The sequence below is a fragment of the Antechinus flavipes genome, chromosome 4 (assembly GCF_016432865.1).
Source record: "Antechinus flavipes isolate AdamAnt ecotype Samford, QLD, Australia chromosome 4, AdamAnt_v2, whole genome shotgun sequence".
Classification (NCBI taxonomy): Eukaryota; Metazoa; Chordata; class Mammalia; order Dasyuromorphia; family Dasyuridae; genus Antechinus; species Antechinus flavipes.
Window position 1 is genome coordinate 348834573 of NC_067401.1, and position 24223 is coordinate 348858795.

At 36.6% G+C, this 24223-nt stretch overlaps 1 protein-coding gene across 1 annotated transcript in view; it reads left to right on the forward strand.

The window, feature by feature from the left end:
* Nucleotides 1–23106, forward strand: part of SYTL3 (synaptotagmin like 3) — an 86646-nt gene extending 63540 nt beyond the window's left edge. The window contains exons 8-12 of the mRNA XM_051998017.1: nt 5003–5137; nt 11585–11763; nt 15211–15313; nt 18134–18304; nt 20888–23106. Coding sequence (XP_051853977.1) covers nt 5003–5137; nt 11585–11763; nt 15211–15313; nt 18134–18304; nt 20888–20956 — 657 coding nt within the window. The 3' untranslated portion in view covers nt 20957–23106. The remainder of the gene's footprint in view (nt 1–5002; nt 5138–11584; nt 11764–15210; nt 15314–18133; nt 18305–20887) is intronic.
* Nucleotides 23107–24223: the final 1117 nt, after the last annotated feature.

A 24223-nucleotide genomic window follows, 5' to 3' on the forward strand; every position in this document is an offset into this window, starting at 1 on the left:
TTTCTGTTTTTTTTCTGAGAGCATCCTACTCATCATTTTTTATAGCATGATAGTATCCCATCACAATCATATAGACTTGTTTAATTTTTCTCCAATTGATAGATATCCCCTAAATTTTCAATTCTTTGGCACCACTAAAAGCCTGCTAGGAATATTTTATTTTATATAGGTCCTTTTCCTCTTTTAAATATTTTTTTATATTTTATTTATATAGGTCCTTTTCCTCTTTTAAATATTTTTTTAGGGATATACACCACTAGGTCTATATGAAATTGCTTGGTCAAAGGGTCTTCACGGTTTTATAGCCCTTTGGTTATAGTTCCAAATTGCTCTCCAGAATGGTTGAATCAGTCTACAACTTTACCAATAGTACCTTAGTGTTTTAATTTTCCTCTAACATTTGTCAGTCTGACATATATAAGGTAGTAGTTCAGAGTTGTTTTAATTTGCATTTTTTCTCAACAATAGAGACTTAGAGTATTTTTTTTCTTATAACTATAGCTAGCTTTGATTACTTTGTTTGAAAACTACCTCTTCATGTCCTCTGACCATTTATCAATTGAGTAATGGCTCTTAATTCTATAAATTTGATTCACTTTTCTATATATTTGAGAAATGAAACTTTTATCAGAGAAATTCATTGTAAAAATTTTTTTACAATAATGATTATCCTTCATGTATTTCCCTTCATCCTATTTCTTTCTGTCTATTCTATCCTCTCTCCTTTTACCCTATCCATTCTCAAAAGTGTTTTACTACTGACTTTTATCTCTCTCAAGCTGCATTTCCTTCTATCAGCTCAGCATCCCCACCCTTTGCTTCTCTTATCTCCTTCCCTTCCTACTTTTCTGTATTTCTCAACTGAGTGTGTATATTATTCCCTCTTTGAGCCAATTCTGATGAGAGGAAGATTCCCTGCTTCCTCCATTTCTCCCTCCACTGTAAACCCTCTTTCAGACTCCTTTTATGTCAGATAATTTATCCCATTTTATCTTTTCCCTTCCCCTTCTCTGACTGCATTCTTCTTTCTCATCCCTTAATTTTTTTTTAAGTAATCATACCATCATATTCAATTCACACCTCTTCTTTCTATATATACACCTTTTTAACTGTCCTAATTATGAGTTTTTAGGAGTTATCAATATTATTTTGCCATATAAGAATATAAAGTTTAATCTTATTGAATCCCTTACAATTTATCTTTCTTGTTACCTTTTTATGCTTCTTTTGTATCTTGTATTTGAAAAGTCAAAAATTCTATTTAGCTTTGGTCTTATCAGGAGTGCTTGAAAATCCTCTATTTTATTGAATATCAATTTTTTTCCCCTCTGAATGATTATACTCACTTTTGTTGGGATAGGTGATTCTTGGTTATAAACATGGCTTTCCAGAATATTATATTCCAAGACCTCCACTTCTTTAATATAGAAGCTGCTAAATCTTGTGTTATTCTGACTGAGGCTCCATGATATTTAAATTGTTTATTTTTGCCTATTTGAAATTTTCTCTCCTTGATCTGGAAAGTCTAGCATTTGGCTATAATATTCTTGGGAATTTTCATTTTATAATCTTTTTCAGGAGGTGATTGGTAGATTTTTTCATTTTTATTTTACTCTCTGGTTCTAGAAAACAGGGCAGTTTTCCTTGACAACTTTTGAAAGATGATGTCTAGGATCTTTTTTTTTTTTTTTTGACCATGACTTTCAGGTAGTCCAATAATTCTTAAATTATCCCTCTTGGATTTCTTTTCCAAGTCAGTTGTTTTTCTGATAAGCTATTTCACAATTTCTTCTATTTCTTCATTTTTTTGATTATGTTTGATTATTTCTTAGTATCTCATAAAATCATTAGCTTCTGCTTGCCAAATTCTACTTTTTTTTATTATTAAAAGCTTTTTATTTTCAGAATATATGTATGGATCATTTTCAACATACATCCTTGTGTTCCAATTTTTTTTCTTTCTTCTTTCCCCCTACACTCTCCCCTAGATGGCAAGTTATATTAATATATATTAAATAAATTAAATAATATATATTAAACATGCACAATTCTTTTTTTTTTCCCTGAGGCAACTGGTGTTAAGTGACTTGCCCAGTCACACAGGTAGAAAGTATTAAGTGTCTGAGACTGAATTTGAACTCAGGTCCTCCTGACTTCAGGGTCAGTGCTCTATTCACTGTGCCATCTAGCTGCCTCTTGTGCGATTCTTTTATACATCTTTCCACGATTTTCATGCTGCACAAGAAAAATCAGATAAAAAAGTTTTAAAATGAGAAAGAAAACAAAATGTATGCAAATAACAATAAAAAAGTGAAAATCTATGTGGTGATCCACAGTCAGTCTCCACAGTCCTCTATCTGGGTGAAGATGGTTCTCTTCATCAACAATCCACTGGAACTGGCCTGAATCACTGTTGAAAAGAGCCACATACATCAGAATTGATCATTGTATAATCTTGCTGTTGCCATGTACCATGATCTCCTGGTTCTGCTCATTTCACTCAGCATCAGTTCACGTAAGTCTCTACAAACTTCTCTAAAATCATCCTGCTGATCATTTCTTATAGAACAATAATATTCCATAACATTCATATACCATCACTTATTCAGCCATCCCCCAATTGATGGGCATCCACTCAGTTTCCAATTCTTTGCCTTTACAAAAAGGGCTACCACAAACATTTTTGCACATGTGGGTTCTTTTCACTTTTTTATGATCTCTTTGGGATAAAGGCCCAGTAAAGAGACAGTAGAGCAAATTATATGTACAGTTTGATAGCCCTTTGGACATAGTTCCAAATTGCTTTTCAGAATAACTGGATCTGTTCACAGTTTCACCAACAATATATTAGTGTCCCAGTTTTCCCACATCCCCTCCAACATTCATCATTATCTTTTCCTATCATCTTAGCCAATCTGAGAGGTGTATAATGGTGTCTCAGAGTTATCTTAGTTTGCATTTCTCTGACCAATAATGATTTAGAACATTTTTCATATGAATAAAAATGATTTTAATTTCTTCATGTGAAAATTGTCTGTTCATATCCTTTGACCACTTATCACCAATTCCAACTTTTAAGGAATTATTTTCTTCAGTGAACTTTTTTACCTCCTTTTCCATTTGGTCATTTATTCTTTTAAGGAGTTCTCTTCAGTATACGTCTTTTGTATATTTTTAACCATTTAGCTTATTTTGTTTTTTAAGATGTTATTTTCTTTAGTATTTTTTTTATTTTTTATTTTTTTTCTTTAGTATTTTTTTTTTTACTCTTTTACGAAACTATTGCAAACTAAGCAATGCAACAGAGAACTGCCCCTGGTGTCAGCAAAGGATCCCCTATAAATTTCCTTTTGATCTGTTGTTTTATCCTCTTACCATCTATGGGCTAAGAGGTCTGGAAACTGTCATTGCTGTCACTGATTCAGTCACCTCCAGACCTTCTTCTGATTTTCTGGGGCCCAGCATAGCCAGTACTGATCTACTATATTCTCACTCTCGTGCAACAAACCTTTCCTGTTGATCTTTTAAGTTGTCTTGAGCTGGAAAGCTGTTTCACTCTGCTATCTCGTGGGTTCTGCTGCTCTAGAATTTGTTTAGAGCCATTATTTAAAGGTATTTGGAGGGGTTTGGGGGAGAATTCAGGTGAGTCCCTGCCTTTACTCTGTCATCTTGAATCCACCCATATTTTTTGTGCTCAAGGTTTTTTTCTTTTCACTTGCTGTTCGCAAATTAAAGACAAAGAAACAAATGGAAATGGGGATGGAAAAGGGAAGTTGAGACTCAGAGAAAAGTGAATTGCCCAAGATCACAGAGTTTGTAAATGGCAGAGCCAGAGTTTAAATTCTAGTGCTTTGTATATAAAAAGAGTATTTTTTCACTATGCTATCCTGCCAGTCCATCATTATCTTAGCTTTGTGAATCGAGTTGCATTAGTAAATTGTGATTTATCGGTGACTTAGAAAATTTTCATGGTCAATCCAAGTTTTAATGTTCACTGTTTATTTCACAAAAAGAAAAAATGCTAAGGTGGGGGCTGAAGGTGGGAAAGGATCAGTGTTGACTATTGTTCCTATTCTTCTTTCTTCTGTCACTACCTAAAGTCTATTATATGGAAAAGTTCAAGTCTATGTTAATTTCTATTAGGGAGTAGAGATTTTATCAAAATCAAATCATATTTATGGATATTCTCTATTTGATGTTAAGACTGATAATGGTCTTTTTTTAGATCGCATCCTTCTTGAACTCTTTTCTACATATTGGTAATAAAAATAGCAATAACATTTATATAACATTTTAAAGTTTGCAAAGAGCTTAATGTGTTAACTCATTTTGACATTGCATTTCACACTGTTGACCAACCTGTCCTAGACATGCTCTTCTTTCTGGGTTTTTATGACATTTCTCTTTTATTTCTCCTGCCAGTCTGACAGCTCTTTCAGTCTCTTTTGCTGTCTCAATATCCATAGTGCGTGTACCAGTGCTGTATCTTGGACTCTTTTCATTCCTACTATTCTCTTGGTGACCTCAGCAAATCCCATGAGGTTAATGATGATTTCTCTGCCAATGATTCATGGAACTATAAGTCAAGCCCAAGGCTTTCCCTAGTGAACTGCAGTCTTGCATCACTCACTATTGCCTGAACTCACTGAAAATAAAATTTTCAATGAAAAAAGAATATCAAATTAATTGTTTTTAGTGTGATTTTTATCAGGTAACTAATGTTCTCTATTACCACCACATCTGGTCTCTATGGTAATCTTATAAACTCAACATCTATTTCCTCGATCTCAACAGGTGGTTTATAGATACTCAATGATTCTATTTCTTTTCTCTCCCTCTCCTCTATTTGCTACTTTCTAAGATATTCATTATTAGCACATTGAGGAAAGAGTTGTATATAGTATATGTCAGCTTGTGTGTTATGCTATGCTAACCAAACATTTGAACAAAAGCAAACAGATAAGTGAACAATATGATCAGTAATTTTTCTTTTCTTTTTCAGACTGCCTTCTTTCCAGATGATCTTAAACCCGTTAACCAAGAAAATTATGAAAATTATGAAAATCCCAATTTGCAGCAAGAAAATATTTTACCTATTTCTACTCATAGCATCGTGTTCTCTGATGGCATCAAACGTGTGAGTTTTGATTTAATGTGGTTGGCATGGTACATATGAATATCATAACAATGTCAGGCTGAATTGAAATGTAGCAGATATAACTGAGTTATGGGCTCATGATATATGCTAAATGAAATGTAGAACTAATTAATTTAATTAAGAACTAATACACAACTTTCATATGCTTTCCCTTGGCCATATCAGTAGGAAGTGCCAGCTAGTTAGGTAGTTCAGGGTTCAGAACACTGGACTAAGATGAGAAAATCTGGGTTCTAACCTCAGTTCTGACATTTTCTAACCATGTAACTCTAAGTGAATGACCTAAGTGACTTCTTTTGTCTTACTTCTGAAAAAGAGCAGTGACAATGATAAAAATTGTACCTAAGACCATTATTTTAAAGAGTTTGCATTATATTATGTTAGGACAAGAAGGTGTTAAAATTTTAATGAAGCATTGACTATTCCCCCACTTGTCATAGCATGGGTAAAAATAATGATAGTGATAATAATAATGATAATCATAATCTCAAATGATAGTAATATAATAATGATAATTATAATCTCAAATAATAGTAATAATAATGATGATAATCATAATCACAATACCAAATGTTAGTAATCATAATCATAATCCCAAAGATATTTCCATTGAATCTATAGAAAGTGAACTTAAATCCCAATATAGAGTCATTTAATCCCCCTATACATGTCTCACTAAACCCTAAAAACTAAAAGGACAAAGTCATGAGAGTGACCCAGGACCAGTTCTAACTTATCTCTGTTGAAAAAGGAGAACAAGAAAATATCTGACTCTCCTGACAGAATGCCAGGTGCTCTAAGTTAAAATGTTCTCTTAGAGACATACAATTTGTGTGACTCTGGGCAAGTCATTTAACCTCTGTCTACATCAATTTCTTCAGTAAAATGAGGAAAATAACAGTATTTACTTTTCAAAGTTGTGAAATGAAATGATTTTTGTAATGTGTGTAGCACAATGCCTAGCACATTAGTGAGTGTTAAACAAATGTTTGTCTTTAAGCTTTGCGAATTTTCTCATTTGACTTTTACAACAACCTCTGAGATAGGTAATATAGTTGTTATTATCAGGCCCATTTTTACAGATAAGGAAACCGGGACTCACTAGTAAGTACTAAAAGAGGGATTTTCAATTTTTTCCAACACGAATAGCCATACAGCATCACCAGAATAATATTGGAGATAAAAAGACAGGTTTGTATGTCAGCTTGATATTGTTGGAAATGTATACATTTTCCAAAATGTGTTCTAGACCACTCTCCTCCAACTATTCCATTCTGGACTCAGCTTATTGTCCATATGCAGTCTTACTCAAATTATACAGTGTGTCCTGAAAGTTTTACTGCAGTTTTAAGCTAGCAAAGACTTGTGGGACACCCTGTATGTGGGGAATTAAGTCCAGCGATTACTCATCAATTATATCTGATGAACAGGTCTTCTTCATCCACTCAGTTTTACCTTTATGGATTGTTAGGCTAATATTTTTTGAAGATGTATCTTGTTGAGTAATAGTATTCTATATCCCTGTAGGGTTTGGGTGCTTGATGTTATCAGCATGTCATTTGTAAATAGAAGCATCTGGAGAACTTTACCATCTATAGGGAATCTTTCTGTCTGATCTCTGTGTAGGACATTCTCCCACACAGTGAATGCTTTGGTTAAACACATGTTTTCCTGTTTATATTGCTTGATATCGAAAACCAGAGGATCATTGATTGAAGTTATCTGATTGAATATATCAAGCAATTGTGTACATTCCTAACATCTATACAGGCAGCTGATGAAAAACAGCTGTCGAAGCTGTGTTTAGCTGTACTTAAAATACTTTTGAGTAATCAATAAACAAAATGTCCTTTTTCTTTGTTTCGTCATGGTTGACTTGGAAATCTCCAAAAACTATGTGGGCATAGTTCAAACTATAGTAACATCTATTAATCTGGAGAGGTTATTAAACTTTTGAATAGAAATATTGATCAGAAGCTTGGTGGAACCAAGTACACAGGAGTGACTTTTCAGAATCCGTAAGGAGGGAAATATTTTCATTTGTTTATTCATATAGTTATCCCAGAAACATTAAGTGACAATGATCTTTGATCAGTGTTTGCTTAATTCCCCAAAATATTTATATCCTTTGTTTGAAAAATTGAAATATATTCTTTCTAAATACTTTTAATATAATTTCCACTTTTCTGAATGTTGTACACTATTTTTTCCTCCCTCTCTTTTTCCTCCACTTTGGGACTCTATCTTGGTGTGGGGATAAACTAGCAGTGAGTAAAATCTCATCTCAACGACTATACATAGCCAGACCTACATTTTACTTCACATCACACCCAGCCAGCTATGAGGAAACCTAGACCTACCCAGCACAAACATTTGTACCACCCACCTGTTTTCATGTCTAGATCTTACTCTGAGAGCAATAATCAAATTAATACTACCATTGTTACTGGAAAAATTATGATGATCTTGTGCTCAAAGGCTCCTTTCAAAATCTTTGTTACTGTGTAGAACAAAACCACTTTTCCTAGACTCTGCTGCTCTATATTGCTGCAGGTTTCCTCAAACTACGGCCTGCAGGCCAGATGCGGCAGCTGAGGACGATTATCCCCCTCACCCAGGGCTATGAAGTTTCTTTATTTAAAGGCCCACAAAACAAAGTTTTTGTTTTTATTATAGTCCGGCCCTCCAACAGTCTGAGGGACAGTGAACTGGCCTCTTATTTGAGGACCCTTGGACCCTGAGGTCAAGGACTGTTTTCATATCCCTAGTCCTTAGCATAGTTCTTGATACACACTACTTGCTTTAAATAATATTTGCTGATTGATTGATAAAGGAGGTATTACCTCTATCTGAATTTAACAGCAAAAATGTTTACACATCAGAGTCCTTGACTAGTTCCAGAAAATACAGATACATACAGAAAGATCAGTGAACATCAATTTTAAGTGATGTGTGTGTGTGGTTGTCATGTCGCATTTTTGTCACTTAATGTTTTATGTTGAGAGAGAATGTCTGCTGAGATCCAGAGATTGCCCTGTATTTCATGTATTTATAGTATGATTTTGTAAAATCTCGTTTTCATTCAGTAAACCTCTTTACTTCAGCTACCTTGAAGGTGTTTGGAGATATCTGATTGAAGGAACTGGGTGAAGGTGAATAAAGTTTGTTCATGATATAGCTCAGGTTGCTGCTAAGCCCAGCCCAATATGTACCCAGCTGGGGAGAGCCATGAAATCAGAAGGCTGTTTAGGAAACATCTATATTTTTCCAAGCAAATGAGCCTGACATACGTGGCTTCCATTTTTGATACAGGGTTACTGTGCAGTGTTGTTGTATTTCTAGTTTTCACATTTCTTAGTAGTTATGAAAATTTCCTACTGCAGTAGTAGATGACATAGTGGCTGCTGCTAGATTTAGAGTTGGAAATACTTGGATTCTTATGTTCCCTCATTACCTGTATGGACCCTGGACAAATTACTGTGAGCCTCAGGTGATTCTCAAAGACAATAAGGTATAGGGAGAAATAATAGATGGAATCACCAGATGGTGACAGATAATTTCAAATGCAACATTCCTTTTCATTAAGATTTTTTTCAACTCCTAACTTTTTTTCTTTAAACAGAAAAATGTTCCCTCTCTGGATGTGGATGGCATTTTCTATCCCAAGTTTTTTGGAACTTCTGAAGATTTACCATATTTACCATATGGCAAATAGATGCATATAAAAATATTTAGTTTGTAAATATAGTCAGTGGTAACATTCAAGCTTTTGTTACTAACATGGTGCTTGAACAGAAGAGTTCCAGATGCCTTGTTGTATATTCTTTTTATGCTGTAAAAAAAGCACTTACATCTCACTTAAAATTTTTTTTTCACTTAAAAGAAAATAGAGGGATACCCACATTTACTCCAGAGGTAGGAGTAAAGGAAAAAAGAATTGTGTTCCAATTTTCCCCCTCTTCTCCCATCCCTTCCCTAGAAGGCAAGTAATCCAATATATATTAAACATGGTAAAATATATATTGTTTAACTATATATTGAATGGGATCAAGAATTTCAAGAGTTGAAAGAGGAGTCAAAGCAGAAGTTATGTACTGATGAACAAGAAGAACAGGGAGAGGTATAGGGACTAGATATCATGGTAAAGATTAGTCAAACAGTCAACGAACATTTATTAAGCCTCTACTATGTGTCAAGTACTGTGTTGAGCATGGGGATACAAAGAAAGATAAAATACAGTCTTTGCTCTCCAGAAGCTTACAATCTAATAGGAGAGACACTATATAAATAACTATGTATAAATAAAGTCAATCACAGGATAAATAGATGGTAATTAACAGAAAGAAGGTACTAGAATTGAAGGGGATTGAAAAAGTATTCCTGTAGAAAATGGGATTTTAGATGGGAACTAAAATAGAGAAGATATGAAGAGGGAGATCATTCCAGACCAATGAAAAGGCCCTGATGGAACATCTTATTCAAGGAACAGTAAGGGACCAGTGTTAGGATGGCAGAGTACAAGACAAGAAGGTCTAAGAAGCATGGAAAGGAGAAGGAGGAAGATAATGAAAGGTTTTGAAGCCCAAACAGAAAAATTTTATATTTGAACTGAGATGTGATAAGGATCCTCTGGAGTTTATTGAGAATGAAAATAATAGAGTCAGAACGGAACTTTAGAAAGATCACTTTGGTAGCTTGAGTGGAGGATGAACTGAAGGAGAGATATTTGTGGCAGGGAGAGCAACCAGTAGGCTATTTCAGTAATCCAAATATGAAGCCTTCATTGGGGTAGTGACAGTATCAAAAGACAGAAGGAAATATATGTAAGAGATGTTACAATAGGAAAATCCACAAACCTTGGCAATAGATTGACTATGGGGGAATGGGTGAGAAAGTGTGAGGAGACAAGAATGATACCTAGATTTTGAGGCTAGATAAATGAGAGGATATAAGTACCTTTGATAACAACAGAAAAGTTAAGAAGAGAGGAGTAGGGGTGGGGAATAATGAATTCAATTTTGACATGTTGAAATCCAGGTGTCCACAAGACATCAACTTTGAAATGTCCAATAGCAGTTGAAGATGTGAGACTAGTTAGGACAAAACAAGTAGATTTAAAACCTTTAGCATGCAAATCACAGTTGAATCCCTGGAAGCTGGTGAAGTTATCAAGTGAAAGAATATAGAGAAAAAAGAGAAGGGGGTCCAGGAGAGAGCCTCGGGGAACAACCATGGCTAGCAGGCACAGCATCACCTTGAGAAGTACCAACAAAAGTGACAGAGAAAGAATGGTTAGGTAGGAAGGAGGAGGAGGAGGAGAAAGTCAGGAAAACCTAAACACAAGAGAATGTCAAGAAGAAGAAAGTGATTGAAAGTATCAAGAGTTACTTCTCTGCAGAGTATCCAAGAAAGATGAAGGTAGAAAATGGGCCATTAAATTTGTCACTTAAGAGATCATTAGTAACTTTGGTTAAATAGTGAAGCCATGAATGTAGAGAGTTAAGAAAACAAAAGATACAAAATGGAAGAACCTTTTGTAGAAATATTTCTTAAGGAATTTAGCCATAAAAGGGAGGAAAGATATGGAATGATTCCTAGCAGGTATGGATGGACCAAGTGGGGATATTTTTGAGGATGGAGGAAACATGGGCACATTTATAGGCTATATAGAAGCAGCCAATAGACTTGAAGAGATTGAAGATAATTAACAAAGTAGGAATGATAGAGGGGTCCATCTTCTGGAGAAGAGGAGATGGAATGGGATCTTTTGTGTATATAGAAGGTTTTCCTTTACAAGAAGGGTCATCAATTCATGTGAGATGAGTGAAGGAGGAGATAATGACTGAAGGTATCTGGACAAGATAAGAGGAGGAAGAGAAGGAAAAAAAGAAGCTTTTGGCAAATGATTTCAATTTTTTTAGTGAAATATAAGGCCAGTTCTCAGTTGAGAGGGTTGGGGGGAGGGTTATGGAAAGTTTGAAGAGGGATGAAGAGATTCTTCACATGGTGGTTGTGAGGTTCAAGTGAGATAATATATGTGAAAATCTTTTGTAAACCTTAAATTGTTCTATAAATGTTAGCTGTTAACTATTATGGTGAGATTTAAATAAAGATTATTATTGGGGAGGGCTCAGGTGGAGTAAAGAGATAGGTGATGAGAGTGTCAAGGGTCCATTAGGCTCTACCTGACATTACTTACACTAACCTTTCTAGTTTCCGGTGTATTCCAGCCAGACTTTGGGGTAACACTAGGTGATATTTTTAGGAAAATATAGATAAAATAGCAGCTTTTTGACATGTAGTAGCATTAGACTCTATTGGTTTTGTTAATTTTGATTTACTTGTTATGTTGAAATTAGGAAGTATGGAACGTTCACTACATTGAAACACATTCATTATCTATTTTCCATTTTTTTTTCTTTCTAGGGAAGTTTGGCGAGCATTAGTAGCACTTGTACAGAAGTGGGCAGTTTTGACAATGCTAATGTCACTGGAGAAATACTATTTGCCCTTCAGTATGACTTTAAGGTTTCCACATTAGAAATCTGCATCCAAGCCTGTAGGAACCTAGCCTTTGGAGAAGAAAAGAAGAAAAAATGCAATCCGTAAGTTGTTATTTTTTTATATGAAGGTAAAGAAAAATATTCTTCCTCTCCTCTCTGATCTCTTGATCCTTTATACTCTATAGAGATCAGTTCCTGTGGAGAAAGTTGCATAAAGTCCTCTTCCTTACAAATCTATATAAAGTGATCAGACACAAATTCTATAAAATCTATATAAAGTGACAAAATCTATATAAAGTGATCAGACAAAAAATCATGAGCAAGTCTTGGGCAGTCAAGAAGGCCTAATCAGGATGTTAGGACAGTTACCAGGAGCAAGTCTTTTCTGAAGATAGGAAATGCAAACAGTGAACACTGAGGGGATCTGAAAGCAGCTAGCCAAGGCAAAAATATCTTGCACATTTGTATCACTGAGATCAAAGTAGTTCTCAATCTTTTTGATCTCAGGGTATCTCTATACTCTTAGAAATTATTGAACTGCCCCACCAATAGTATTTGTATATGTGGGTTGTACTTATTGATATTTATCGTATTAGAAATTTAATGTCTTAGTTATTATAATGAAAATAGTTTTGACCTCATGGATCCCCTGAAAGTGTTTTGATATCCCAGACTATACTCCTCTTCCATATCTCTTCCTTTGTTTTTTGTTTTAAGCCCTAGATATAGGAGGATTATCAACTCTTATAAAGCTCTTAGTTGAGATTTTTAAAAATAGAAGTGGCCCTTTTTATGGTTGGAAAAATGTAAGACTCAGGCTTCTAGCCTTAGGGACTTAGGGACACCCAACTTGAAAGACAAGCAACTGGTCCCAGAGGAGGATTTACAGCTCTCCATAATAGCCACTCATTTATCTCACCTTGCACAATGCCCCCAGCTATAAATATGGCAGCAGAGACCCTGGATGAACTGATAATTGATGGTGTCCTATGGTTGGAAGCTGTCTCTGGGTATTTGTGGCAAAGTGCACCGTGAACAGATTAAAAAGAAAATAATGTGTGTGTGTGGAAGCAGGGAGAGCAATTCCGAGTGAAAGTAAATGTGTACAAGTAGTGAGTTTTTGATGAAGGACACACTCCCAAAAATATGTGAATCAGTGCTTGTGTGTATGTATGTTATGTGTATGTGGGGGGTATTTTGGGTGGGAATTAGGGGGAATTACCCACACAATTTGAGGGTGCTCCCTCAGGAGAACCTCCATTCCTTGAGATCTATTTGGCCCTAATTAGGTGTCCCCAGTAGATTCTACATCAGTAATGAGAGTACCTGGAGGAAGAAGAAGGAAGCCAGAGCCTGAGACTAAGGGTGTGTGTATGTGTGGGTCTGAGTTTCCACTCTCAGTCCTCCCCCGCTGTGTCCCAGCCATTGTCACTCCCAGATAGATGAGAATTGTTTCTCTTCTAAAAATTCCTAAAGGAGATTCCTTAGTAAACATGTGTTCAGCAGTTCTTTCCTCTCCTCTCCAATCTGTTACGTGGCAATTTCCCCACCTTGAGTCCTCTGTGAGGGTGTGAGGAAGGGAAAGCAGTTGACCACCATCCTCTCTAGGATAATCCTTCATATTCCTCACACTGGGAATTTACTCTCTTTTATCCTTTGATATTGGAGTGAATATCCTTTCTGCATTGAGTGGTATCATATCCTAAAAAAAAATGATGAATTTAGAGTCAGGAGAGATAAGAATTCATATCTTGATCCTCACACTAGTTGTGTTTCCATGGACAAATCATTAGTGGGTCTTTGCCTCAGTTTCTTTATCAGTAAAATGAGGATAATAATAGCACCTGCCTCATAGGGTTATGAGATCAAATGAGTTAACTTGGATAAAGCTCTTTGTTAAGCTTGAAACACTGTATAGATGTAGTATTTTTAACAGTGTTTTTTTTTAAATTTATAAAGCAAAGAAAACAGAGATAGGATACAAACTTTTATTTCAAAGTAAAATTATAATAATTACAATAAAATTGATGAGTTCCTGGTTTATCTAGTGACAAATCAGTTTGTTCTTACAGTTGCATGCTAAAACAACCAAACCTAAAGCTACTGTCCAAACTGCTATATGCTCTCCCAACTCTATTTCATATTTCCCATTTCTTTTCATTTTGTCTGTAACCTTTTCTGCTAAACAAACCTATCTTTTGCCAAAGAGAATGGCTATTGTGAATTCTTTACATGACTGAATCCCAACATTTGGTGCCTACATCAATCTCATCATCCGGTGCTGAATCCCAAACACATCATTCCCACCTCTTTTCAGAGAAGCAGTACGCTTTGGGTGTGCAATGAGGCTTATATTACCAGACCTAACCAAAGAATAACTGCATAATATTGTTATGTAGAAAGGGTATCTTTTTTGGGGGGGGTACGGTGTCAATGTTAGGGGAGTCAATAGAAAGTTATTGGGAGGTGGAGAAAAAAGAACATCAACAAAACATTTTTAAAAAATGAAAGAAGAAATTAAAAAAAAAAAAAAGACTGGGAGAACAGACAGCCCACAGGATGTGTATTCCCCTGTAGAAGGCAGGACATATTTCTGTATGCATGTATTACACAGAAAGCATTTCAAAGTGTTTTGTTTGATTCCAGTTTAGTTAAAATAAGTTTGAAACCAAGTGGGTTTCAAGTTACAAACAGCTTAAATGGGAATAACCACATGTAATTTTTGGGTTATCAATTATACCCCTTAGCTAAGAATTCACTTTAAAAATTAGAATAGGTTTCAAAAAGCAAAGGACAGAGAACAAATGATGAAATTGAGGTGAAAAATTGGCACCAAATGATGAAATTGGGGTAGTTATCAAATGTTTTAGTTCGGTATGTGATAAATTTCCAATGTCCTTTCTCATTAAAAATAAAAAGTATTTTTATTTGTGAGATAAAATAAAGAGATACAATAGACACCAGGAGTGACAAATATGAAATAGATTTGGGAGAATATATAACTAGCAAGGAAAATGGTTTTTAACAATTCATTATGAAAAAAGATGAGTTTCCCGGTAGAACTCATAATTAACCAGAAGAAAGGAAATATTCCATGAGGTGGGAGTATACCATTGGCAGGCAGATTAAATCCATAGGACTTTAACATTCTAAAAAGAATTAATTAATTATAAGAAGGGGGAAGGCATCATGAGGCAGAAACACTGCAGCGGGCTAACCCAAAAAGGGATTCAGCAAAGATGACATAAGCCATGGACAATTTACAGGGGAAATTTAACCTTTGGAGTTTCATATAACTTGACTTTCTTATTGGATACGGTAAAATGGGGTTACCCAAGACCTCCATGGGGAGGGGAGGTTGAGCTGATCCCCATCAGTGCCCACTTATCTCAGAGAGTAATCTTATCAGTATTTCAGGCTCTCTGCCAGCCTCACCTGGTTACCCAGGACCTCATCATAAGGGAGTAGGTGGGAGAAGTTTGCCATTCTACTTGGTGTTCAAGAAGATTTCTGACTTTTTTCTTTTTTCTTTTCTTCTTTGGTTCCCAGCTATATAAAGACCTATCTGCTACCTGATAAGGGCTCTCAGGCCAAGAGGAAGACAAGTATCAAAAAGAACACTGTGAATCCTCTCTTTCATGAGACTCTGAAGGTACAGACAGGATCAATATTCATTCAAAAGCTCACCCCTTTGCTGCTCTGGGCCCCACACCTGCATGGTCAAAGTTAAACTTATGAGTTTTTCCAAAGTCTGTGAGTCAGTTAAATTAAGATATTAAAAAAGCCCTAAATACCAACCTATAGATATCTGTAAGCCTCTGTCAATAAGTTGCAAGTCGGGGAAAAAATAAATTTTAGCCTTTGTTCAGGAAAAGTGCAGTGTCCACTGAACTTGGGAACAATGTTTAGTTAATGATTTCTGGGTGGGGAAAGGGTGAAAAAGAAAACCTGGATGAACATTCATTTCTAAACTGGGCAAGGGGCAAGTTAAAAAAATTCCTTTGACTTGTTGAATCTTGGTGAATGTCAAAGAAGTTTTTGCATTGTGCACTGTGTAAATGGAGAAACATGTTAAATAAGATATGTTCATAAGAATACATGATAAATGAGATATATAGTAATAAGAAGAGCAATCTAATGCTTTACGTCATGCTTTCAAAATATTATTTTCCTCATTTTATGACATCTGTAACACATTTTCTTGGATAATAGTTTCAACTAATTTCACTGGAAAGATATGAGCTAGATTAAAAATATATATTGTTAGGTTTGTTCAGGCTGAGTACCCAGACCCAGGAAATTCATTAAAATGACACAAAATCAAGAAGAGATAGCTAACACATTGTTGGGCAGAAGTGAGATCTCCAAAGGACCTGACATGCTAGAATGATAATTGAATGTAATAAGATGAAATTTAATAAGGACAATAAACAGGTTTTTAAAAACGGACTACATAAATGCTGGATGGGGAGATATGGCTAAACAAGAAATTATGTGATGAAGAGCCTGTTTTTAGATGACTACAAGCTCAATATGAGTCCACAGAATGACATGGCAGTCCCCAAACTAAAGTGATTTTAGTTTTCAGTAAGAGAATTGTAGAACAAGGGAAGGTATAGTCCTGCTGTTTACTTCCTGAGTGAGATACATATAGAATTCAATTCTATATTCCTCTTTTTAGGAAAGACATTGATAAGCTGGAGCATAGGCAGAGGAAGTCAGCTACAAGGTGGGGAACCTTGAAACTATCTCATCCAAGACAGTGAAAGGAAATAAAATATTTAGCAAGGATATTATCCTACCTTCATATGTTTGAAGGACTGCCATTCAGAAGAATAATTGGATTTTCTGTCTTTATTAAATACATTATTCTCCTTCATGAACTCTTTGGTCCAGCAAAGCTGAATCATTACTGTTTTTCACACTTAAGGCTCCATCTTCCATCCCCATGTGTGTAATGCCCTCTATCATTATCTTCACCTAGCTTTTTTTCAAAATCATTATTTGGTTTCAGAAAATGACTTAATATGCCAGGATTTCCCCTTACTGCAAGTCACTTAAATTCCTCTGGGCTGCAGTTTCTTTTTTTTGTAATTAACCAGTTGACAAGCATTTAGTAAGCACATAATATGTATTAGGTAGTACATTAGAAATTGGAAGGAAGGAAGGAAGAAAAAGAAGGAAGAAAGGAAAAGAAAGGAGGAAGGAAGAAAAGAAGGAAGGAAGGAAGAAAAAGAAGGAAGGAATGAAGAAAGGAAGAAAAAGAAGGAAGGATAGAGGGGAAGAAAGAAGAAAAAAAGGAAGGAAGGAGACAAGTATTAAATTCCTACTGTGTGTCAGGCACAGTGCTAAGCACTTTATAGATATTATTTCATTTTATCCTCAAAGCAGCCCTAGAGGTAGGTGCAATTATTATCTCCATTTTACAGATGAGAAAACTGAGGCAGGCAGCTGTTAATTGACTTACCAAAAGGTCATACAGCTGGTAATCGTCCAAAGTGGGATTTAAATTTAGATCTCCCTGATTTCAAGCCCAGTGCTTTATTCGTATTGAGCCATCTTGCTTTCTCTTTGGAATTGCCTCATCATAGGATATAGGAAAACAAAAATAAAATAGTTCCTGTCCTCAAGAAATTTCATTTTATTTGAAGCCTTACTTTATACACTCTATTCCCTTTCTTAGGTAAGCATAATAATTCTGCATTATTCCTGAAAAGGCTGTGTTAATTAATTTCCCTATATCTCTACACCATTTTTGTGACTTTTTAAACTAAAAACTCTTCTCTGGTCCTATAGATATAAACTCCTTGAGGCAGAGACTATCTTGATTTTATACTTGTAACATCAGAACTTAAGAATACTTTTTCATTTATTCATACATAAATGGAAATCAAAGCTCTGGCTTATGGTTTGAACAGTTCATCTTCCCTTTTTTTGAATTTACCCATTTCTAGTCTTAAGGCACTTTTCCAAGCTTTTGGCTTTAATGTTTGATTCCTCCAGAGCGCTAAATTCCTTGAGGGCAAAAACTGTTTGTTTTTGTTTTTTGGTAACTATATTCCCAGCTCTTAGAGCAATCTTGTACCTAGCAGGTGCTTCATAAAAGCTTATTTGCTTGGGCTGGATTTCTAGGACTTGCCAGGAAAGAACTTCACCCTGGGGGAGGGTCAAGGAGATAGTGCCAGAGCAAACAGTCCTATTTTAAGCAGAGGATGTTGATGGAGTACAGTAAACCTCTGCTTCTTCCAGGGGGAGAGCTTGACTGTACAGGTGTGGAATGGAAATTTGACACCTGGGAAGCAAAGGGAGTGTCTGCGCTATAGAGTCACTGTACCAGGCAGCTTCTTTATACTCTGCCAGCAGGCCCGAATCTTGAACAATTCCCTGAGCTCCTCGGGTATATGGTATTATGGTATTATGGGCTGCAAAGACACAGATGGAGGTCATTCACCCATCCTGCCATGTTTTTCAGTACCCTGTGGAGTATTCCCAGCTGCAGACCCGGCTGCTCCAGGTCTCCGTGTGGCACTTAGGAACGCTCACCAGGAAAGTGTTTCTGGGAGAAGTTTTGATTCCTCTGGCTTCTTGGAACTTTGAAGATAGTGTATCCCATTCATTCCACTGGTATCAGCTCAAAGCTAAGGTGATCCTTGGGTTCAATGGGGTTTTTGTCATGTGGTAGAAAGAAAAAAAAAAAACAACAACAATTCCTCAGAGGGTCTGGGGGATGAAAAATATTACTGGGAAGTAATGGGGTCTCAATCACTCTGCTTTCATGGAAGGCTTAATTGGCCATGACTCTAATTTAAAGCAAGATTACGCTAAAATTGTCAGTATATGAAAAATTTACAATGAGCAAACTTTGTGATTTTTGAAAATTTGTTGCCAAGGTTTTGTTTAAACAACTAAATATCTTTTTAGGTTTCTTAAAAAAACAAAACAAAAACCACCTCAGTGTAACACACACACACAAGAGATCTGGCCCAGCTCCTCAGGAGAGAGTGAGCTATGACAGATAATGAAAGGGGGCCCATTCAACAAGAGTGTTATTTTTTTTTTCTTTAATTATTTGATTAAGAAACTGTGGGAGACTAAAGGATCTCTACCCCACTGATACCCACGTGTTTCCTGTCAAAGACTTCCTTTTGGCACCTTACTCAATTTCCTGAACCTCCTTCCAAATTTCAGTTGAAGTTAGTCAGTATTGGCTGCTGATAATCACCCCACCCTTCCCTGAAATTCCTAATGTCCACATTGGAATCACAGATCTGAGAAGGCCTTGAGGTGCTAATCAATCCACCCCTCTCCCGCTGACGTAAAGATAATGCACTATTGATTCTACTTGATTGTTATAATTGCAAGTTCAAACCCAAACCTAAAACAATAACTTTAAAGTAAGGAATCAAATGATATTTAGAGCAAATAATTTTTAGAAAACTTAACCAACTCTACAATATTGATCTGGGGAGGTAATCATTTTCAAATCAGCTTTGTAGTGGGAAAAACTGTTTATCCCTAGGGATTTGGATTTACAGATGAGGAAATTAAGGCAGAGTTAATGACTTGCAAAGGATCACACACCCAGCATATGTCTAAAGAGTGTTTGAATTCATACTTTCTCGACTCTAAGTCTAATATGGTAAGTTCCAAACAGTATCAACCAAAAATTAAATACCTTAACAGGGAGCAAATAACTTCTTCCCAGCGCTCAAGTTATTTCAAAGTCAATTGTGTTTAGTTAGATTATCCACTGGTTAGAACATTGGTAAATATTAACACCAAAATAAAAGAAAGGATAAAGAGGAGAGGCTCCTGCTTCTGATCGCAAATAGTGACCATCACCACTTCAAAGGGAGTAGAATTCGTTAAGCCAGGAGCTTCTAAGGTGTCCATGGCATTTTTCTGGACAAGGGTGCTAAGAGAGCCAATTAAACACAGGCTAAACTCACAAAGCCCTGGCAAGGGACAGAAGAGGCATCAAAGTGAGCAAATATATTACTCATAGCTCATAAAGGGCAGAGGAAAAGGAATGTTTTTCATGCAAAGATGTAAAACTTGCACAATTTGGATCAGTTAGAAAGGTCACCTGGGAAAACCCTTTAGAGCCACTACTGTAAGATGATACAGACCTCTCTCCCAGGTTGCTCCAACAAAGGAGGACTCCCATAGACATGGATATACACAAAATATTAAATATAGCCCCTTCTCTCTTTGATCTTCCAGCTGATGGCACAGCACCCCCAAGGCATTTCTCTTGCATGTATCACTAAGCAAGTTGTTTCTTGCCTTCCAGAATAAAAGAGGTCTGGCTTTAGAGACATGGGCCATAGAGTAGAGTCATGGCCTTAGAAGGAAGGATGGGAATGCTTCTTATTTTGCAGAAGAAGGTCAGTTCCCAAAATATTTTTCATCCTTTATTCCTATTGTAAACTTAAAAAGATACCCAACCCTCAATTATTTAAATCTTGAAGAGGAGGTGCTTTGGAGAAGTCAAAAGGCATATTCATAAGTGGCCGGTCTTGCAGTCAGGAAGACCTGAATTCAATCCAGCCTTGATACAAATTAGTTGTGTGACCATGGATAAGTCACCTAAACCCTGAGGGCCCTGGACAACTCTTTAAGACTCCAAATTGCAGATGGATTACTAATCTGGGAGTTTCCTCATTGATGAATTTTGCTGGTCTGTACTAAAAAAAAAAAACCCAAAAAAAAAACAAAAACAAAAAAAAAAAAAACAACTAGAACTTAGGGAGTGAGGATGAGGAGATGAAGAATTGGGTCAAACACAGAGGCAGCTGCATCTTAGGCATGTATAGCCTAAGCTCTAAATCTGTTTGCACCCCCTTTAAGCAGTCTTCCCAAAGAAAAACTAGAGGGAGCCCAGAAATGTGCCATTTTGCTATATGGCAACTGACTGGGCTCTCTTACCATTGCACAAACAAGTTTCACCTTCTAGGAAGCCATTAGGATCAAAGATTCTGTCCCTAATGACTGGGGGCTCAGGGCACAGGTGAGGTGGGGCAGCCTTTGCTCTCCTTGAATCTTGTTACACTCCTCCAGGGTAGGGCTCAGATCCAAATCACTGGGGCTCCAATCTCCACCCACTCCTTCGCTTTCTTGCTCCAGGACAGAATCACTGCCAGAGCTTCATAAATCCAGAGCACACCTTTAATTATCTGGACTGGTTCTGATTCATGTAGTGCTTTTCTTTCCCTCTCTTTCACAGAATCAAAGAACTGCAGAATCTCAGAGTTGGAAGAGATCTCGGAAGCCATCTAGTGCAACTTTTACCTAAAGAACATCCTCTCAAAATACAAACTGCAAGTGTTTGTCCCGCCTTGCTTGAAGTGCTCCAGGGATGGAGGGAGCCATTCCACCAAGATCTCCCCCCTCAATCCCAGCCATTTCTACCTTGATATTGTGCTGTTGGCTGGGAATTTTTTCCCTAACATCAAGCCTAAATCAGGCTTTCTGCATCTTGTGTCCAGTGTCTATAATTCTGCTCTTTCAGGTCAAATAGGACAAGTAACAGCCTTCTGATCCTCAAAGATAGCTACCACGTCTTCCCTGCCCTCTCTGGTTAAACATTTCTGGATCCTCCAAATGACCTTTATGTGTATGGTCTTACTGCCTTTCATCATCCTGGTTATTCTCTTCTGGATGCACCTGTTAATGTCCTTAAAATGTATGGCCCCCAAATGAACACAGTGTTCCCAGGAGGGGCTGAACAGGACAGAGTCCATATGATCACATTTGCTTTTTTTGGCTGCAGTATCATACTGTTGATGTATATTGACCTTGCAGCCTATCAAGTCCTACCTCCCCCCAAGTCTTTTTCTGATAAACTACTATCTCCTACCTTATCCTTGTAAATGATATATTTTTTAAAATCCATAGTACACATTTGTTCTTGTTCAGTTTCATCTTAATACGATCCACACTTTTGTTCTCAACACTGACTCAATCGGTGGGCATCTCAGATTTCTTTCCACACCCCCTGGAGTAGTTTCTAGCACCATGTCATCTTGATAGTTAGCATCTAAAGAATGTCCTGATGCTTCTAAATACACAACTCCACCACCACAAAAGTGCCAGCAATTTTCTCCTAGCCCAACCCCTGATGTACAGCTGTTCTGCCTTCCAATATGAGTGATGAGCCTGGAGAGAAGTTTTGGGGAGAGTCTTCAAGAGTAATCAAATTCATGGCTAATCCCACATTCTTGCTTTGGCCATCAATCCCTTTCATTCACCAACAATTCCATCAGCACTGGAAAAATGTTAACATTATTGTTTTGATCTAATCTTTCTCTTTGACCCTTTGTTCCTTCTACCAGAGCGGCTACATAGCTACAGCATGGCAGATATTAGGTAGTTAGAAGAGAAATTGGAGAACTGGATAATCTATAAGCTCTATTTGTGTTTTGAGTAATCAAGATTTGACTTTTCTTTTGATGAGGGAGGGGAAGGAGTACTACCCTTCTTCTAAACAAAGATACTGGTAGCAAGGTAAATCAAACTGGCATTTTTTCTCCCCACCCAGAATTTTATGATCCTGGGCCGGTAGTCAGGTGGCAATTTCCAAAGCTGATTAAAACATTGGCAAACATGATCCAGTAGCACTGGGCAAGGACAGTCATCTTAAAGCAGCCAAGCATGTCAGCTATAGTCATGAATTTCTTTCAAGCAATAAATACCTAATGAAAGTCCTTTAGTCAATATTTCTCAAGGACCTGTGAAATATTAGAGGAACTCAAAAGGTACATCACATACTAATTATGTATGTATTTTAATGTGCCAAATCTCTCTTATTGCCCTGTCAAGCAATAAGCTTAGAGAGCCTTATCCTCAAACTGATCAAAAAGTACTAGTTTTATTATAAAGAAAACAACTTTGAAAGACATGACAACTCTGATGCAACAGCTAAAAGTCTAGAAGACAAATGATGCAAATCATCCACCACTTGACAGAGAGATGAAAGACTCAAGATGGCAAATAGACATATTTTTGGACCCAGCCAACTTAAGAATTTGTTTGCTTGATTATATATTTATTATAGATGGCTTTTTTCTTTTTTCCAGGCATGGAACAGTGAAAAAAAGAAAAGGAAATAAAGAAATAAAAAGATAGAAAGAAGGAAAGAAAAAAGGAAAGAAAAGAGGGAAGGGAAAAAAAGGAAGGAAGGAAGAAAAGGGGGCCAAGAGAGATTTTTGAAAAAAATGTAGAGAAGAGAATGAAGGCCCGAACAGTACAGTTGAGCAGAACAGCTTTGAAAACCAGTCTTTACTTTTTATATACTTAAAGAAAAACAAGCTCTATACAATAGAAATCTTCAGTTTCATGTATAATCCTCTTTTTCTGTTCTATGATGTGTTTAGAAATGCCCATTTTATTTGGTGTTAAGTTCAGAATAAAAGTCTACCCTTTCATCTACGAAGTCTTTTTGAATACCAGTTGTAAAATTGTTTCTTCCTCAGCTGATCATTCTAAATGCCTCTTCCACATTCATCATGTTCTAATTTATAATGTGCATATCATAGTTTCTCTACTAGTTTATAAGCTCACTCCTTGAGAGGAGATATCTTATTTATTTCTATATCCTTTTCCCTTTCTCGGCATAGTACCTTGCATATAATAATCATTTAAGAAGCAGGACAAGGCCACAAGTGTTTATTAAGCACTATATTCTGTAACTGGCATTATGCAAAGCACTGGGAATACAAATATTAGGGAAATGAAAGATAGTTCCTGCCCTCAAGAAATTTTCATTCTAATGGGAAAAGACAATACACAAAAGGGAGTTAAATGAAAAGGGGATTGGAGGAATGAAGGTTAACTAGAGTTTTGAAGTCCAGAAAGTCAAAAGCATGGTTGGGAGGAAAATGAAGGTTGACCAATCAAGACCCTTCTTCAAAATGGAGGTCCTGATATGGACCCCAGCCTTTAAAGTGGGTTCTGCATTTTCCCAAATTGATCACTAACTGACTGACTGATGGAATGAATGAATACCCCCTCACTGACCACCAGAAAGAAAATGGCTTTTATCAATAAACAGTGCTGTAGATCTGGGATTCAAATTGGTTCCTTTGTGAACAGTGAGAAAGATTCATGCTCTTCTAACTCTATAAGATGGCAGGAGTCTAAAGGGACTTGCTTTTTAGCTAACACTTGGCAAGGAGACTTTTGACCCAAGGTGGGGTACTTCCTCCCAGAGAGGGGGAGGGCACACTTGCTTCCTATCACAACTGCATTTCTTCTCTGTATTGACTCAACCATGTTGATCCTAATCAGTGCCTTGCCTCCTGTTCTTCTACTGACCTGTGCTGCTGGGAAGCCCCTATATCCTCCTACTGCAAGCGGAGACAACATATATGGAGGAATAGTGGTCAAGTAAAAGTTATTTGATTTGGGAAAGCACAGGGATGATCAGTGGAACAAATGGACACTTTATTAAAAGCCCTTTCTAGAAGGGAGTGTTGATTTGATTACAGTTTTCAGAGCAAGAGATGGAAATGTGGATGGAAGAAAGGAGAGAACAGAGCAAAAGATGACTGGAATTCAGAAA